A 19,622-nucleotide genomic window follows, 5' to 3' on the forward strand; every position below is an offset into this window, starting at 1 on the left:
TGCATTTAAATCGTCGGGCCGCCCGATTCGGGCGCGGACCGGACCCGCGCCCGAATCGGGTGTTGGTAAAGCCACGATCTGCTCGGAATCGGGTGCAGATCGCGGTATAGGCCCGACGCCCAACTTTAGCGCGAGGGCGCGAAGTTTTGGTAAAATCGGGCCCCTAGAGTTAGTGAATTTGAGAGTTGGGGCAGCACGGTGGCACAGTGGTTTGCACTGCTGCCGAACAGCACCAGGGACCCAGGTTCAATTTTGGCCTTGGGTGACTGTGTGGAATTTATATATTCTCCCAGTGACTGCATGGATTTCCTCCGGTTTCTTTCCACAGTCCAAATATGGGCAGGTTAGGTGGATTGGTCATACTGAATTGTCCCTTCGTGTCTCAAGATGTGCAACTTAGGGGGATTAGCGGGGTAAATGTGTGGGGTTATAGGGATGGGGCTTGGATAAGATTGGTGCAGACTTGATGGACCGAATGGCCTCCTTCTGCACTACAGGGCTTCTGTTGAATGATTCTATGAATGAAGTAAAGATCATGTCCACAATGAAGAGGTCAGACATGTTATAAGAGAAAAATAGATAAAGAAATATGAGAACAGAGAGAACACAGGATTAGGACCACTGCTTGCATGGAGGATAAAGGCCAACTGGGACTGGTTGGGTTGAACAGCCCATTACCATTTTATAATGTTTAAGTAAAAGTGGCTGTCATTGGAATTATCTTTGCTGTTAAATATTAATATAAACCATCTCAAAGTAAGAATTTAAAGAAAGTTGATTAATTTAGCCATCTTATCACTTATCTGGTCCCATTTTTAAATACTTAAAGCAGTGTATCTATGGCCACTAAATTGTTCATAACTTGAAATTAATTCTTTCCACTGATTAAAGTTATAATTTATTTAAATATCCTGTAAAACATAAGTGATCTGAAGTACCTTTATTAAAAATGAACCATGTTTTCTGGTTCCTTTTATTTATTTGTGTTTCCCAACAGCGCATTTTATCAACTTTCTGATAGCAATTTTGATACTCCTGTTGATAAAAGCAGTGAACTGGTAATTATTGACAAATAGTTTGTCAGATGAATTTTGTTATAACTTGGGCAGTTGATGTAGACCTACGAATTGGTTTTAACTATTTTTGTAAATGTACACTTACCATTAATCTTGAGCAGATGTAATCAGGGCAAAAAGTAACGAATGAAGATAGAAATGTTTTTGTCATGTCAATAAGGCTTGAGCACTCCTGATTGACTTGATTTTATTCACTTAAAAAGTCTCACAGTCCTGATTTTACGGTTGTACAGTAAAGCTAATGAAGTTTGATTCATTTGTAGACCAGGTGCTGCAATTTGTTCACATTGCAGCACCTCAGAGCAATTCTCAGAACAAAAAAAAACTGAACCTCAACCCAGTCTTTAATGTTATTCCTCCAGGGTGCCTATGAATTTTCAGGTACAATGGATGATCGGGAGAAGCTCTTTGCCAATCCAACCCCAATATTTCCCCTGTGCCTGAAAACTGGCTGGATGTCTGCTCATTCCAATGTAATCATCCTTTTTCCTGCCCATAGGTTCTCCAGACCCGTCGGTTGCCATCTTACTTTGCCTAACTCCTGTCACATCCTAGCAAAACATTTCGACCATTCAATTAAGTACCTTTGAATTAAGGATTCCTGTGCAGCCAACCTCCACTGTTGAAGCCTCAATACAAACCACTTCTGTACTTGTAGAGAGACAAACAATACTGCACATTACCAAGGAGTATCCCCTCCACAGACTAAACATCTTAAACTCAGCAATGAGGTTTCGCTTTGCCTTGGGGATTTGCATTTGCTAAATAAAATAGGTATCATTATCTCATCGTATACCTGACATCGGAGTTCTACTGCTGGCTACCCATAGTACAGTGTCCAGAAGCACCACAATGGCACAGTGGTTAGCTGCTGTCTCTCAGCGCCAGGGACCTGGGTTCAATTTCCGGCTTGGGTGACTGACTGTGTGGAGTTTACAAACTCTCCCCGTGTCTGCTTGGGTTTCCTCTGGGTGCTCCGGTTTCCTGCCACTGAAAAAAATGTGTGGGTTAGATTGATTGGCCATGCTGAATTGCTCCTTAGCATTAGGGGGATGTCAGGGAGATTGTTAGGGTAAATATGTGGGGTTATGGGATAGGGCCTGGGTGGGATTGTTGTCAGTGCAGACTCGATGAGCCGAATGGTCTCCTTCTGCACTGTAGGGATTCTATGATTCTATTCTTTGATTCTAAATGAGTCCTACACACTATGCTTATGAGTGGATTATTTTTTAATTTTGGGGGAAAGTTAATGGAAACATTTTTCGAAAATATGATCATGTGTGGATGAGGGAACTTCAATTGATTTAGTTTACATGGATTTTAGTAAAGCTTTGACAAGGTCAAAGGGAGACTGATTGAGAAGGTTAAAGTTATATGGAATTCAGTGAAACTTGGCGAGCTAGATCAGAGACTGGCTTAGTAATAGGACTTAAAGGGTTCTGTATGAGCCTGCCATGAGGAACCTTATCGAAGGCTTTACTAAAATCCATGGATACTACAATCACTACCCTGCCCTGGTCAATTTTTCTTGTTACTTCCTCAAAGAATTCAATCAAGTTCGTGAGACATGACCACCCTTCACAAAACCATGCAGTGTATCACTAATAAGCCTATCCTCTTCCAGACGCGAGTACATCCTGTCCCTAAGATTCTTCTCCAATAATTTCCCCAGCAAAAATGCAAGGTTCACAGGCCTGTAATTTCCCAGATTGTTCCTCTGTTTAAGAAGAGCAGAAGAGATAATGTTAGCTACTCTCCAATCCTTAGGTACCTCGCCCGTGGCTAAAGAGGATGCAAAGATTTTGACCAAGGCCTCAGCAATTTCTTCCCTCTCCTCTCTCAGTACTCTGGGATAGACCCTGTCTGGCTCTGGGGACTTGTTCACCTTAATGTTTTTTGAAACCTCCAATGCCTCCTCCCTTTTTATCTCAACATCTCCTAGAATGTCAACATCCTCCTTTCTACATTCACCATCCGCCACATCCTTCTCCTTTGTGAATACTGATGCAAAGTACTCGTTAAGGACCTCACCCACCTCATCAGGCTCCACACACACATTCCTTCCACTGCCCTTGAGTGGACCTACCCTTTCCTTAGCTACCCTCTTCCTCCTTATATACACATAAAAAGTCTTGGAATTCTCCTTAATCCTGCCTGCCAAGGATATTTCATGGCCCCTTTTTGCCCTCCTAAGTTGTTGTTTAAGCTGTTTCCTGCTATCTTTGTATTCCTCAAGAGCTTTATCTGTTTTCAATTTCCTGAAATTTATGTATACCTCCTTTTTTTTCACCAAGCTCACAATCTCTCTTGTCATCCAGGGTTCCCAAATCTTGCCATCTTTATCCTTCATTTTTACAGGGACATACTTGTTCTGAATTGTTAACAACCAACTTTTAAAAGATTCCCATATATTGGATGTGGATTTACTCTCAAACAGCCACCCCTAGTCTACATTCCCTAGCTCCTGTCAAATACTGTTGTAGTTAGCCTTCCCCCAGTTTTGTACTTTCACTCTGAGAACTTCTATTCTTTTCTACAAATAACTTGAAACTTATAGAATTGTGATCACTGTTCCCAAAATGGTCCCACACTGAGACACCTGTCCGGGCTTGTTTCCCTGAACCAGGTCTAAGATAGCCCCTTCCTGAGTTGGACTATCTACATATTGCCTCAAAGCACTCTTGGACATGCTGAATAAACTCTGCCCCGTCCTAGCCCCTGGCACTAAAGGAATCCCAGTCCATCTTGGGAAGTTAAAATCGCCCATCTCACCAACCCTGTTATTTTCACATCTTCTCATAATCTGCTGACATATCAATTCCTCCTCTTCACGCTGGCTGTTGGGAGGTCTGTAGTACAACCCCAACAATGTGATGCACCACTCCTGTCTCTGAGTTCTACCCATATGGCATAGCTGCATGATTCCACCAAGGTTTCTTCCCACTGTGTAGCTGTTATAGTTAATAGTTAACTATTATAGTTAATGGTGAAGAAGATGGTTGTAGATTACAGGAAGATATAGATAGGTTGACCAGATAGGCAGAGCATTGGCAGATGGTATTTAGGGTCATTCAGACCGAAACCTTGGCTCTATTCTCTCTCTCTAGATATTGTCAGACCTGCTGAGATTTTCCGGCATTTTCTGTTTTTGTTTCAGATTCCAGCATCCGCAGTATTTTGCCATTATTATAGCAGATGGTATTTAACTCTGATAAGTGTGAGGTGATGCACTTTGGAAGATGAAGCACAACAGGGGAGTATTTAATGAATGGCAGGACACTGGGAAGCTCAGAAGGATCTTGGGGTAGTTATTCACAGATCCTTGAAGTCAGCAGAGCATGTGAATAGGATAATTAAGAAGGCATATGGGACACTTGCTTTCATCAGTCATGGGATAGAGTATAAGAGTAAGGGGGTAATGTTGGAGTTGTACAGAGCATTGGTTAGGCCACAGCTGGAGTACTGTGCAGTTCTGGTCACCCCACCATAGGAAGGATGTGATAGCACTAGAAGGGCACAGAGGAGATTCACCAGGATGTTGCCTGGGAGGGAGCATTTGAGCTATAAGGGGAGACTAGATAGGCTTGGATTGTTTTCTTTAGAGCAGAGAAGGCTGAGGGTGGGGCATGATTGAGGTGTATAAGATTATGAGGGGTATGGATAGGGTGAATAGGGGGCAGCCGTTCCCCTTGGTTGAGGGGTCAATCACACGGGGGCATAGTTTTGGGGTAAGGGGCAGAAGATTCAGACGGGATATGAGCAAAAGCTTTTTCACTCAGAGGTTTGTGGGAATCTGGAATGCACTGCCTGGGAAGGTAAGCAAGGCTGGAAACCTTACAACCTTTAAAAAAATATTTGGTTGAGCACTTGAAATGTCATAATTTCAAGGATATGGGACAAGTTCAGGAAAATGGGATTAGCATGCCTTTAGTGGTAGATATTGTTAGTGCAGACTTAATAGGCCGAAAGGCCTTTTCTGCAATATGACTCTATGACTATGACTCTAACATCAACTTTGACTAATCAGTGCAGAGGCAGGCCTGAGGCAGGTTTTCCACCTGCTGGCTTTATGTCCATGGCCATTTGATTCAAGGGAGAAAGAGAAAAGAAAAAAATAAAAGTTTTATTTGGCACCTTTCACAGCTAATGAGGTACTTGAAACAGATATGAAATGTCAAACCCTACGCATTTGGCAGTAATTTGACCCACACTGACCAGCCAACTGAGCAAACCTGCCAGTACATTTACATGCATGCTGTCGTCCAGAGCTATGAGTAGAGATGATAGAGGCTCCAATTTTCTTTCCAGCTTATGGCTGACCAGGAATCTATCCCGTTGTTACTATCTGCTGTTAGTATATTTTTGAAGGATTTACAAATTGATACTCAACCTATCATTTCACTACAAAAGGGTAAAAGTACATCTAATAGTGTTCAAAATTGAGGATTTTTGTAATACAAGTAGGAGAAAAACTACTACTCACCAGTCAGTAATTAGTCAGCAGAAGATTCAGATCACCACAAGAAGAATATTTTTTAGGATATGAACTGACATACAAGACAGAAATTGAAGCAAAATCTGTTATTGCTTTAAAAGGTATGTGTAAATATTTAAATAAGAAATCGAGGTAGTAATGGGACCACTCATTTGTGAACAAACTGGTATCCCCTTTACTGCCCAAGTCTTTGATTTCATGGGCAGTCTCAATCCAGTTCCTAATGAGCAGAGATTTTAAACATATAACATTAAGCATTCCACTACTAATCAGCAGTGCTTTTCAGGTGAACAGAAGTCTGATGTGGGAAATTGAGGAGAAATTGCTCCACTTGTACACCAGAAGTTGCAGTTGAGAGACAGTAGGCTGAATTTTCCCAAGTCAGGACCATTTTCGGCTCTCAAATCCGATTTCCGCAGTTGTTCTTTAGCAGAGCAAACCAATCCAGACTGCCTGACCAGTTAGTGGTTCTTGCAGAATTATTTTTCATTTTGTCAGAAAAGATTTCTAATTAAAGGTGCCATGGCATACTTCAGCAATGCTCAACATGACTTGATTTTCTTTGGCTGCAGCACCCACAAATGTGGTGAGGAAACCTAGCAAGGCTGGCCCGAGCCATCCATTCTTGCCTAGAAGCCCACTTGAGGGGCTGATGGACTGTGCATGGGGAACTTTCCTAAGGACAGGAGGCACAGAGAGTACACCTTCTTCAACCAAGCAAGGTTGGAAGTGACTGAGGAAGTGAACAGCAGTAGTGTCCTTCTAACTTGGGTATAGTGAACAAGGACCTCAGGAGGGCATGACAGGTTAGTCCAATGACACTGCCAGGTGCTAAGCGTCATACTCTTAGTATTCTCCTGCATGTTGTGTCTCAGGTCAAACACTTTACTGTCACACTGATTCTCTCTCTCTCTCTCTGCAGTGCTTCACATGCCCATCTGAGCAGCCAACATTCTCAATGGCCCTCAACCTCTTACTCTCTGCACCCATGCCTCACAGTGCACAAATGTTGTCCAATGCACGCCTGAGCACAAACCATTCCTAAGGCTCCTATTCCCTTGCTTTATTCTTGTGGAAGAGGTCACAATTTGGCAAGAGTCAGAGAGTGTTGTGGGATGCAGGTGAGGGTGGGCCTCCAGTGACACTTTGCCAGCCACTGGCAATGCATATACTCCTGATCTACTGAGAAGGCAGTCTTTCAGCATGAAGATGCAGATGTCAGCAGTAACCTGTCATAATGGGCTGAGCCTCAAGAGACCCTGGTTCTTGCAGGTGGTCCTCCGCATGTCAACTCTCTGCTGAGGGTCTCGCCCTTTATTCCTGCATTTTGATGCCTGTCTCGGTACCCTGTGGGTGGAGGAAAAGTTTACCTTTATCACAATCAGACAGTGTATCATTTGTGACTTTGACACAAATGGATGACCGTTTGTTTTGCTATGATATCAAAATAAATAATTAAAAAATATTTTTTCAAAGGAAATGGTGCGGGGGAGGTTATATAGCATAGAAACAGGCCATTCGGCTCAACCAGTTTGTGCTCCACTCAAATCTCTTCCTGTCTTGCCTAATTCTATCAACCCTCTATTCCCTTCTATCTTTTTGAGGGTTGTTAGCTTTGCTCTTTTTCATGAGTGGAAACGTTCTACCTGTGTCTATTCCATCATACCTTCCATAATTTTAAAGACCACTGTTAAGTCACCCTTCTGCCGCCTCCTTTCATGAGGAAAGAGGACCAGCCTGTTCATTCTCTCCTGGTGGGTATACCCCCACATTGCTGGTATCAACCTCCTAAATTTTTTTTGCCCCTCTCTAGTGCCTCTATATAGTTTTGCAATTTGGCAGCCAAAAATGTACGCAGTACTTCAGGTGTGTTCTGACCAAGGTTCAGTGCAGGTTTCCTTACTTTCTAGTTTGTGTATTATTAGCGCTTCTAGATTCCTTTCTTCTTTGCCCCATTTAGATTCTTATTTTCTAAATAATATGCGCCCTATTTTTTTCTTGTCAAAATGTTATAAATCTAATTTATCTATGCTGAAATTCATTTGCCAATTTATTTGTACATACTGCAAGTTTGATAGCTCAGTAGCTATGATGGAAAATATTCTTCTCCTGTGATGCAAGATTATATATTTTATGGCTTCCTAAAAGAATAATTTGGCAACACGCTAAACCCAGTCCGAAGTACTGGCTCTTGTTTAAGTGAACCATTAGTGATTTTGCATTGCTTTTCAGAGAAAATGATTGATGGCTTGAAACTGAGTATTATGGGTCAGCATTGCAACCTTTGAGCCAGTTTTAGTTTCATAACAAGAAAAGATAAATTGCCTTGTTAAAAGCATACCTTCACATTTGAGACAGTTTCTGCTATTAACAGCAGTTCGACCTGTTCTGTCATGATACTGCTGGCACTGTACAACAGGTTGTAGTGCTTTGGCACTGGCTTCCATATGTCAGCACATCTGTGAATGTTGTATTCAACCAACCATCCTCATGTCCTCGGCTACAGCAATGATCTTGCTTGCAGCAAGTTTTCAAGGAGAAAAGAGTGTATATATTTAACGGTCGGTTATCTATGTATTTTATAATGAAAGGGCTTTCAAATGATGCATTCTCTGGAATTTTTCTCATGGAATTTTAAAGTTCATTAACATCCAGCTACTTTACAGTTGTTTGAAATGTTACTACTTTTAGTTGCTTTAAAAAGAAATGCATTGTCCAATGCTAAAATGCAAACAGTAGTAAGTGTATGACTGCAGCCTTTCTGGAAATGGCGTACTCACTATGGTATTTGAGAATTCTCAAGATATTGGATCTTATCCAAATCATGTGCTTGGAGTTCCCACAACTTTGTTGGTCTTGTAAAAGGGAAGGTGTTGCCGACATCATTTTGAGTCTATCTTGCATATACTGCCTTTGGTGATGTTGAGGAAATGAATATTGATCCAATTGTACAGGAGATGTGAAGCCAATTATTTTGTTACATGATGAGTGAACACCAGACAGACAACAAGGACGAGGAAGATAGTGTAGGTCGCCCTTGAGTGCATCTCGCTGAATTTAGTTCTGAATGCTGATTGGCATGTTGTTTCCTTTCGGGTGTGCAGCCAAAGACCAGACTGCACCATCACAGGAGCTCAGCTATACAGGGTGGCAGAAGGAAGATTGAGAAAGCAATAGTGACAGGGAATTTTATTACTAAATGGCAGACCAGCACTTTTGCGACTGCAGACGGGTTCTAGGAGAGCATGTTGCCTTCCTGGTGCCAGGATCAAAGCAGCTGCAGAGCTCTCCAAGTGAGCAGCGTGAATAGTCAGAGGTTGTAGTCCATGTCGGTACCAACAATATAGAAAGAAGGATGAAGGTCCTGCAGGCAGATCTTAGGGCCCTAGTAGGGAGACTAGCAAAGGTAGTAATGTCTGGATTATTCCCAGTGCCAAGTGCTGATGAGTATAGAAATAGGATAGAGCAGAGGAATTGCAGGAAGGATGTGAGGGTCCTTGAAAAGCTACAGAGGAGATTTACCAGAATGCGTCTGGGGATTTTAGCCACAAGATTAGATTCGAGCAAATGGGATCTCATAGAGGTGCACAAGATTGTGACAGATTTAGATAAAATAGACAAAGAAAAGCTCTTCCCATTTAGTTGAAGTTACAAGTATGAGGGGGCACAGATTTAGGTTTTTGGGCAAGAGATGCATGGGAGATGAAAGGAAGAACTGTTTTGCGCAAGGAGTGGTAATGATCTGGAACTCGCTGCCTATAATGTTGGTGGAAGTGGAGCACTGGGTGGAATTCTCCCAACCTACTTGCAGTGGGTTTGGTGATGGGTGGATGTAGAGAATCTGGTGGGAGCCAAAAAGCTAGAAACCCACTGGCGTAAAATCATATTGCAATTCTCCCAAGAGTGGGTTAATGGCAGGATGGTCATTCAGCTGGCAGGTGGCATTAATGGCATTTGTATCCCATGAACGCTCACTAAAACAGCTGTCTGCCGACATCTCATCAGGCCTTTCAATCTCGAGTCATGCCAGCAGGAAATAATGTTGTGTCAAAGCCAATTGATAGAGTGCTGTGCACAAGGTGGCCCTCATTCACCAGAGATTTTGAGGTGAGCGCAGCAAAGGCTACCTGTCATAGTGCTGCACTGCTTCCGCTGTGCTGGACACCACTCTGCCAGGGTAGGCCGGCTCCTGCCCTTCATCTCCATGCCAAGCTGGTCTTAATGGACAGCACAGTGCTGCTAAACCCATGGACCCTTCTGTGTCACTGAGTCTGATGTGGAGATGCCGGCGTTGGACTGGGGTAAACACAGTAAGAAGTTTAACAACACCAGGTTAAAGTCCAACAGGTTTATTTGGTCATAAAAGCCACACAAGCTTTCGGAGCCTTAAGTCCCTTCTTCAGGTGAGTGGGAATTCTGTTCACAAACAGGGTATATAAAGACACAAACTCAATTTACATGAATAATGGTTGGAATGCGAATACTTACAACTATTCAAGTCTTTAAGATACAAACAATGTGAGTGGAGAGAGCATCAAGACAGGCTAAAGAGATGTGTATTGTCTCCAGACAGGACAGCCAGTGAGACTCTGCAAGTCCAGACAAGCTGTGGGGATTACAAATAGTGTGACATGAACCCAATATCCCGGTTGAGGCCGTGCTCATGTGTGCGGAACTTGGCTATCAGTTTCTGCTCAGTGACTCTGCGCCGTCGTGTGTCGTGAAGGCCGCCTTGGAGAACGCTTACCCGAATATCAGAGGCCGAATGCCCGTGACCGCTGAAGTGCTCCCCAACAGGAAGAGAACAGTCTTGCCTGGTGATTGTCGAGCGGTGTTCATTCATCCGTTGTCGCAGCGTCTGCATGGTTTCCCCAATGTACCATGCCTCGGGACATCCTTTCCTGCAGCGTATCAGGTAGACAACGTTGGCCGAGTTGCAAGAGTATGTACCATGTACCTGGTGGATGGTGTTCTCACGTGAGATGATGGCATCTGTGTCGATGATCCGGCACGTCTTGCAGAGGTTGCTGTGGCAGGATTGTGTGGTGTCGTGGTCACTGTTCTCCTGAAGGCTGGGTAGTTTGCTGCGGACAATGGTCTGTTTGAGGTTGTGCGGTTGTTTGAAGGCAAGAAGTGGTGGTGTGGGGATGGCCTTGGCGAGATGTTCGTCTTCATCAATGACATGTTGAAGGCTCCGGAGGAGATGCCGTGGCTTCTCCGCTCCGGGAAGTACTGGACGACGAAGGGTACTCTGTCCACCGTGTCCTGTGTTTGGCTTCTGAGGAGGTTGGTGCCCACCCCACTTTTAAAGAATCCACGCAGAGGCTTTTTCCACCCCAACCCCACCCCTCCCACCCAAATGAACTTTGGGACCTGAAACAACAGGATCTTACGGACAACAGCAACAGGCCTGAACTTTCCATATCATAGCCTAGGAACTCAGGTGCCACAATGTTGACATTGCTGCCCTGACTGAAACATGACTGGCAGGAGAAGGCCAACTTAAAGAACAAGGTGGTGAATACACCACCTTCTGGAAAGGCAAAACAGAAGAAGAACGTTGTCTCCATGAGGTCTGCTTTGCCATTAAAACAAATTGGTCAGATGTCTCAATGAATGCCTCATGACCCTACGGTTCACACCCAAAAACAGCACATTGCAATTGTCAGTGCCTATGCCCCGAACCCTAGATGCAACAGCTGAGACAAAAGAAGCATTCTACTCCAGCCTCGACCAATTGCTGTCTGCATCCCAACGGGAAACCAGCTGATTCTCCTCAGTGACTTCAATTCTCGAGTCGGAAAGGATACAAAATTTGAAAATGTGTGTTAAGCTATATCATCGAAAGGGAAAAGGAAAATAGATATGCGAGAACATCACCACCTGGGAGTTGCTCTCCAAACCATACACCGCCCTAACTTGCAAATAAATCACTGTTTCTTCATTGTCACTGGGTCAAAATCTTGGAACTCCTCCCTCATGGCATTGTGGGAGTCAAATTTTGCTTTGTAATTCGTCTATGACGCACCGTGTACATTGAAGGTACTAAATTAATGTAAGTTGTTTCAATCTTTAAATGCCGACTAAGCTTCATGTAGCAGTGAGCATTTATTGTATATTGAGCTGCTACTGATGTATATTAGACAATCCAGCCTCATTCACAACAGATTTTGAGTTCTAATTTTAATAAGTAATATTAATTAAAGCAACTGAAATGCTATCTTAATGTCCAATTAAAGCAAAGACCCCAAATTGTATTGGTTGAGCAAGAAGCACCCAGAAAATTGAGCAAACTTTGCAACAGGTATTAAACTAACTTCGCCTATTGCCTGAATTTTATTAGGCATTGCTTTGAATGTAGAGGAGGCTGACCAGCAACTATTTAATGTTTCACCACTAGTGGACAGCTGTAAATTACTTCCAGTGGGGGGAAAGTGTTGTGGACTGATATTATCCACCAATCTTTCCAGATGACATTTCACGCCCTTTCTCTTTAGAATCTAGATAAAAGAAATTGAAAATTTTTTGGTAGTCCAGTTTGAAATACTGTGGCATTGTGCATGAGAAATGAGTACTCAGTAAGTCTTCAGATGTAAGCGAGGATTGAAGGTGGTGAATAGAGAAGGAATGTGTTGATGTAATTCAGTCTCCACTTTAACATCATACTTTCTGTTCTTATTTCTTTTGTTAAAGCAATTATAAAAATCAAAAATTTTGAAAACAGTATGACAGCATTAGAGTTATTTTGCTTGATTTGGTTGTTCCACTTTGCCCAACAGAGCACCGCGTTTCAGAGGGTTCCAGCAGCAGGACAGCCAGGAATTGCTTCACTATTTGTTGGATGCCATGCGGATTGAAGAAACTAAGGTAATTGCATTAATTTCTTCTAACGTTGAGTCCTTTTCTAAAATAGAAGTGCAGAGCAGTTAAAAACTCTCTCATTCACATTGTACTGATATTTCCATGTAATGATGACCAGGTGAGGAGAGATCAAAAGGCTCCCCTATCCTTGTTTGACAGCAGCAGGTTTCTTTTGATTGAAAAGGATGTAGATGCTAATTCAGTGAGGACTTAACTGATTTTGCATTGTGGTAATAAAATAACAAATTGGTTGCTCAGTCAGCATTATGAAAAAGCCAGATTATCTGGTTGTTCTCACACTACTGTTTAAGTGTTTGCTATACGGAAATTGGCTGCCGCGTTTCCCACATTACTAAGAGTGGCTGCACTTCAACAGTTCTTAATAGGCTGTAAAACGTTTTGATACATCTGGAGGTCATGAAAGTGACTTTATAAATGCAAGTCTTTTTTTGGGGTGTGTACCAACAGCACTAGGACTGCAGTGGGACAAGAAGTGTCTCACCACCAACTTCTCAAGGGTATTTAGGAATGGACAACAAATGCTGGCCCCCTTGCCAGTGAAGCCAACATCCTATGTATTAATACATTTTTAAAGAAGTCTATATTTACCGATCAGTATTTCTAGATGGTACGGCTGTTGTCTGCCAACTCCTGAAGTAACTTATTTTCTATGTTACTTAAGCTTGCCTGTGTATCTTCAGCACATGCACAGGGCAGAATTTGTCTTTAGATATCCCCATTATTCCTCAACAGGTCAAATATGCTAATAAAGTTAGACCTGGAGCAATGGACCAGATTGATGGTGTAGAGAAGTATTAAGTTGAAATTTAGCTGGGCCAGGATGAATTGTTTACTCTGAATTTTGGAAAATCTTCCTTGAAGGAATAAAATTTAATTATAGGTTTCGTAGTGATTTTTAAAAAAAACTGAATTTGGAAGAAAAGAAAATGCTGATTTGTAAATATTGTTTCATTTAACGTTTTTGTGTTGTGACAAAAAAGGCGGTTTTTGTCAGCAGATCAAGGCTCCTATGCTCATATGTCTGTGCCCTTGTATTGGCACTATACTGGACAATGAGTTCTATGGTATATTGTTTAGTGAACATCATGTAAGATGCTTAAAAACCTTTTTCTAGCTCATCTGAAGGGTAGAAGAACTGCAATTTAGATGAATATATAGGCTAAAATTATTCGTTTGCACAAGCCAAAAAGCAACACAGTGCTTAAAAGTTGGAACCAGACCATAAGGAGTTAAACATCCTCCAAGAGTTCATTTCTTAGTCTGTTAAGCTGCAATATATTTGAATTTAAAATGTGAAATGTGTCTCTTGGTCAATCTTGAAGCTTAGAAGATTGTATATGTTTAATTTATTCTTCAATTATGAAATTTGAACTTCTTGCCAGAAATAAAGTTGATGTGAGAAACAATACTTTCAACTAGCATGGTTCACTTTCCATGTGAATAATTTATAAAACCTCCTAAAATTAAAATGTTGAATTAACTGGTCATAAAACCTGATAATCTACGGTTGGCAGTCATCCATGAATATAATACTGATACTGCTTACACACCTGGTTTCTAAGTATCTGCTAATGTCCAAACCATATACAATTTGATTAGCACCAGTAATAAAGCCTCCATGTTCTGACTAATTTCCAGGTCACTCAACGTGGTCTGGTCCTGGAGATGTTGTATCTAGGTCTTAATATAGACTTCAGGGAAGGACAGAATTACTCTATTTTAACTATAGCTTTTTCAAAACAATGGAATACAATGCAGAATCTTCCTATTATATAAACTCTTCAATAGTTTTAGTTTAAAGAATGCAATGCATTGGTGTGCTAAAGTATCACAATGAGTTGTTTCTCTTCGTTTGGCAGCATCAAGAGTTTCCAATAGTGGAAGAGTTCAGTGGCAGTGTGCTAAGAAAATTACTTTCTTGAATGAATAAGAGAAAACTCAGAGAGTTAACCTATGTAATTTTTGATTCATTTCCATTGACCAATTTGGAGATACTGTGCAGAAATCTTTAAGTGGGACTTCTGCCTGCTATCTCAGTATGGCAGTGGCACAGGAAATCTTAACGGGTGAGGCAAATGAGGAAAATAGACTTAAAATAATCCTTGGCATTATTGTGAAGCCCTTTGTCAGTATAATGTTTATTAGACGTAAAAGAATATATAGCAAGGTTACATTGCATTCAAATTGTTTGTAATTGTAATAATTTCCTATTAATACATCATGTATCGTGTGGCGCCTATGGTTGATAATGCCTTGTATCATATAGTGAAGTCTGTTCTCAATTTAAACTGTAAATTATTTTTGACTGTCATTTTATATCCTTGGGCAGAGTAGTGAGGGACACAGCTACTAGGCAGAGACATAGCAATGACTTGAAGGGTTCTAGACGGTGTGACAAAATTAGACTGGCAGGTCTATGGATCTATTCAAACTGCACAGCAGTGACAGTTGTGCCAGTCAGAACCGCGGGTACCCGAGCAGCGCAGCATTGTCTGTCCTGGGAACACCACAGCTGTTAATCGAGTTATTGTTGTGGAGTGTCATAACCATGTGGTGTCGAGAGCGGGAGAGAGCCTGCAGCGATGTGCCTGCCACCAGAATCCTTTAGCAGGATTACCACCACGAACATTCTCTTGTTCAGGCTGTTTAGAAAACCCCATGAAGGATATGTTGTAATGTGCATGAATTATCCTTGCTAGTGAGCTTAACAAAACCCTTCAAACTTGATGACTGTGTTTGTCTTCTAAGAAATGCAGTGTAAGGGGTAAAACTGATTATTGTAACCTTTTATAGTTCAGATACTTTATTCTTGAGCTGTATACATACACCCGCTTCTCGAGATCACAGTTGCAACTTGTTTTTTGTGTTGGAGCAGAGGGGGAGGGAATATAAAGATGGGAGGATGACAATCGACAAGTCCTGCAGGGCAATTTTTTCCAATATAATTTGCAATAGATTGGTTAGTGCAAAGGCTTCGAAATAGTTGAAGCCTGCTGCTAATTGATTAATGTCTTTCACCACTGTCACTAGCACCCTGACCATGCAGGGATGATGTCTTTGTTTGACCTAAATAAATGGTTCAATGCACAAAGCTTCACAAAAGGGGCTGTTGATAGTCCTTAACCTATTTAGGGGTACTCAGCTGAGCAATTACCAATTGACTGCTAGTGCGACTATATTGTTGGTCATAGGGTGAAAACGGCAAATGGAAAACAAACTCACTGACCAGGTCATATTCTCAAATGGGCCAGCACTGCATAAAAGTAGGGCAACAAACAGGTTCATTTGTATACCACACAACTTTTTTTTAAAGGCGTGTCTGTACACCATTTGTTTTGGGGCATATAGTTCAGTTTTAATATGTGATTCCAAAAGAGTGCCATAAATACAGGAGATTTTTTTTTTCTTAAGAGCTAAGCTGTGTAATTTTTAAACTCGTCATTTTACTGTTAGCCCTTGACATTTGAAGTGTTTTTGAAATTCTTGATTCAATCCTTTAAAAGCTAATGCCGATTTTGACATCTGGGCAGGAATTTCTGGTCCTGTGATAGGTGGGACTGGAAAATCACGCCCTTAGAATTGATTAAACAAGGAGCTTCTGTTCCATGGAAAACTAAATAGCTCAGAAATTTTGAGCTTGCAGATTTCTACTTTTACTAAGGATTTCTTAATTAACAGTGATATATAATCGCAACAAGTTTGAGAATATATTGGTTAATTTTTATTCATAACTGAACCACCACATTGTGAATGTAATATTCACATCTGAGAATAATTGGTTAAAAGCATCAATGAAGTCTTGTGCATAACCATGCCCATCCTTACACTCATGACATTCAGTTGACAGAAGGAATATCTGTTTCACTTGATCTGAGGTCAAAATTGCAAATGATGCTTCCACCTATAAAACTGACGGTGAGAAGCATGTGAATATTAAATTCCATGTGCATTTGGCTCCTGCCCCAGACGACAGCCCATCATTTTTATCTCATTTTTAAAATCTCTCATATGCTTTGTTTCTCTCATCCCCCCCTTCCTCTCACTGTTATGTAACTTCTCACTTTTCCCTCTCATGTACTTCCCCTTAATCTCAACCTGTCAATACTACTGATGTGCTTTCCTTCTCTCTAGCTTTTGCCTCAATCTTTAAGCCCATTTGAGCAAGACCACTGGCACCCTCTGGGACTATCTCGGCATTTTCCATATGGTTCTTCATGGCTCTTGTTGTAATCTCCTGAAGAGCAGTAATCCCCAACTAATTGATTCTCCTCTCTTGCTGATCTTATCTCGTTAAGTATATTGTTTGGGAGCTAACTTCATCAGCTTCCCTCCTACCTCCAGTCACCTGCACTATACTATTCTTTTGGTATAGAAAAATATCCTAAAACATTTCCATAAGGATAAAAAATAACTTTAAGCTGATTGGGGAGTGATTGGAAGAGTTGATCTAAAGCAAAGTGAAAGGTGAGTTTGAAGAATGGTCTCAAAAGAAAGGTAGAGGGACGGAGAAGTTTGAGAGGAATTCCAAAACATGGGACCGGACACATGAATGCTAGCAATGGGGTGAAAGGGGAGGGGTAAATAGGAGGATAGCCAGAGTAACTGAGAATATGGGAATAAGGAATTGTAAGGCTGGCAAAAGTTGGAGAATTTGGGAAATGGGGAGGGTGAGAATTTTATATTTGAGGCATTGAGAGACCAGGAGCCAATGGGGCCGCCAAGGCATGTGACATGTGGTGTAATAGAGTAGAGTTTTGGATGAGTTGAAGTTCTTATAGGCGAGAAGGTGGAAGGCTGGCAAGCAGAACATTTCAAGTAATCAAGTCTGGAGATGACGGTCGTGTACTTTTAGTGAAGAAAAAGTTGAGGCAAGCAAAGTTACAAAGATGAGATGAACAGCAACTCCAAAAATGATGGCCTTGACCATGTTGTAGCATCATAAGGCACTATCTGGTTTTAGGGGTCAGTCGTGGCTCAGTTAGTAGCACTTTCACCCCTGAGTTAAAAGGTTGTGGGTTCAAGTCTCACTCCTGGACTTTAAACACAAAAGTCAAGGCTAATACTCCAGTGCAGTACTGAGGGAGTGCGGTGCTGTCAGAGATGCCATCTTTCGATTGAGATGATGATGATGACTCTGTCAGGTGGGTGTATCACAGAATCATAGAACCATACATCGCAGAAGAGGCCTTTCGGCCCTTCAAGTCTGCACCGACACATTAGAAACACCTGAACTCCCACCTAATCCCATCTGCCAGCACCTGGGCCATAGTCCTGAATGTTATGATGTGGCAAGTGTTCATCCAGATACCTTTTAAAGGATGTAAGGCAACCCACCTCAACCACCCTCCCAGGCAGTACATTCCAGACTGTCATCACCTTCTGGGTAAAAATATTTTTCCTCGCATCCCCCCCTAAACCTCCAGCTGTTCCTTATCCACTGTGTCCATGTCTCTCATAATCTTGCACACCTCAATCAGGTCGCCCCTCGGTCTTCTCTGCTCCAACGAAAACAACCCAAACTTACTCAACCTTTCTTCATAACTTAAATTTTCCATCCCAGGCAGCATCCTGGTGAGCCTCCTCTGCACCCCCTCCAGTGCAATCACATCCTTCCAATAATGTGGTGACCAGAACTGCGCACAGTACTCCAGCCGTGGCCTCACCAAAGTTTTGTACAACTCCAACATGACTTTCCTGATTTTGTAATCTATGCCTCGATTAATAAAGGCAAGTGTCCCATATTCCTTTTTCAGCACCCTATTAACATGCCCTTCTGCATTCTGAGATCTGTGGACAAACACACCAAGGTCCCTTTGTTCCACAGAACTTCCTAGTATCCTACCATTCATTGAGTACTCTCTTGTCAAATTACTCCTTCCAAAATGTATCACCTCACGCTTTTCAGGGTTAAATTCCATCTGCCACTTACCCCCCCCCCCCCTTTTTGACATTCCGTCTATATCTTCTTGTAGCCCAAAACACTGTTAACCACCTGTCCAATATTTGTGTCATCTGCAAACTTACTAATCCTACCACCCCCCCCCCCCCCACCCCCCCCAACATAATCATCAATGTCATTTATATAAATGACTAATAGGGTACCCAACACAGATCCCTGTGGCATGCCACTGAACACTGCCTTCTGTCATCCCCCTGTCTCCTACAACTGAGCCAATTTTGAATCCACTTTATCAAGTTCCCCGTTATCCCAAGTGAATTTGTCGTCTTTATAAGTCTTCCACATGGGACCTTGTCGAAGGCTTTGCTGAAATCCATATAAACTACATCAACTGCACTACCCTCATCTACACACCTGGTCACCTCCTCAAAAAAGTCAATAAAATTTGTTAGGCATGACCTCTCTCTGACGAAGCCATGCTGACTCTCCCTGATCAAGCTTTCCCTCTCCAATTGGAGATAGATGCCCACCTTCGGAAGTTTCCATGGTGCTATTTTGAAGGAAAGCAGGGGAATTGGCCCTGGCATGCTGACCAATGATTATCCCTCAATCAACATCACAAAGACAGATTATCTGGCATTACCATGTTGCTGTTTGCTGAAGGTTTCTATGTACAAATTGGTTGCTGCGTTTTCTACATTACAACAGTGACTACGTTTATCTCCATTGCTGTAAAACACTTTGAGATCTCTGATGATCCTGAAAGACGAGCAGACTTAGAAGCATAGGAAATTTGTAGTGATGTGGAAATTCTGTAGTCAGGAATAAATGGCCTTTTTTGCAGTTTTTACCAGGAGTCCAAATGATATGTTGCTTCATAGTGGCAAAGTGAAGGACATCATAACACATGCAGAAAAACGCTGACCAAACATCATATTCCACATTGGAACCAATTATGCTTGACATCTTGCTTGAGGAAGGAGAGCAAGAGGTTAAAAGACGAACGAGACTTCAGGAGTGGTTGTTTTTGGACCTGAAATTATTCTCTCCACAACATATCAAATCAGATTTCTAGCATCTGCAGCATAATAAAAACTAGCATTTGTGTATGTTCCAATTCACTTCAAATATGTATTATAAAAAAGATGTTGAATAAAAGAAGGAGATATTAGCTGGAGTGAATAGATTAAGGAGGCTCTTAAGGTGGAGAGCCAGAGGGATTTGGCCCAAATTAAAATTTAAGAGATTAAAGATCTTCAAACATGAGATG

The 19,622-nt window shown here is 41.8% G+C and overlaps 1 protein-coding gene across 9 annotated transcripts in view; it reads left to right on the top strand.

Moving 5' to 3' along the window:
• The window catches only part of usp45 (ubiquitin specific peptidase 45), a 161,280-nt gene that overhangs the window by 103,092 nt on the left and 38,566 nt on the right, over positions 1 to 19,622 (top strand). For all 9 annotated transcript variants that reach the window (XM_078212618.1, XM_078212616.1, XM_078212617.1 and 6 more), the window contains one exon: positions 12,351 to 12,438. In XM_078212618.1, the coding sequence (XP_078068744.1) occupies positions 12,351 to 12,438 (88 nt within the window). The remainder of the gene's footprint in view (positions 1 to 12,350; positions 12,439 to 19,622) is intronic.

Source organism: Mustelus asterias, chromosome 5 (assembly GCF_964213995.1).
Source record: "Mustelus asterias chromosome 5, sMusAst1.hap1.1, whole genome shotgun sequence".
NCBI lineage: Eukaryota > Metazoa > Chordata > Chondrichthyes > Carcharhiniformes > Triakidae > Mustelus > Mustelus asterias.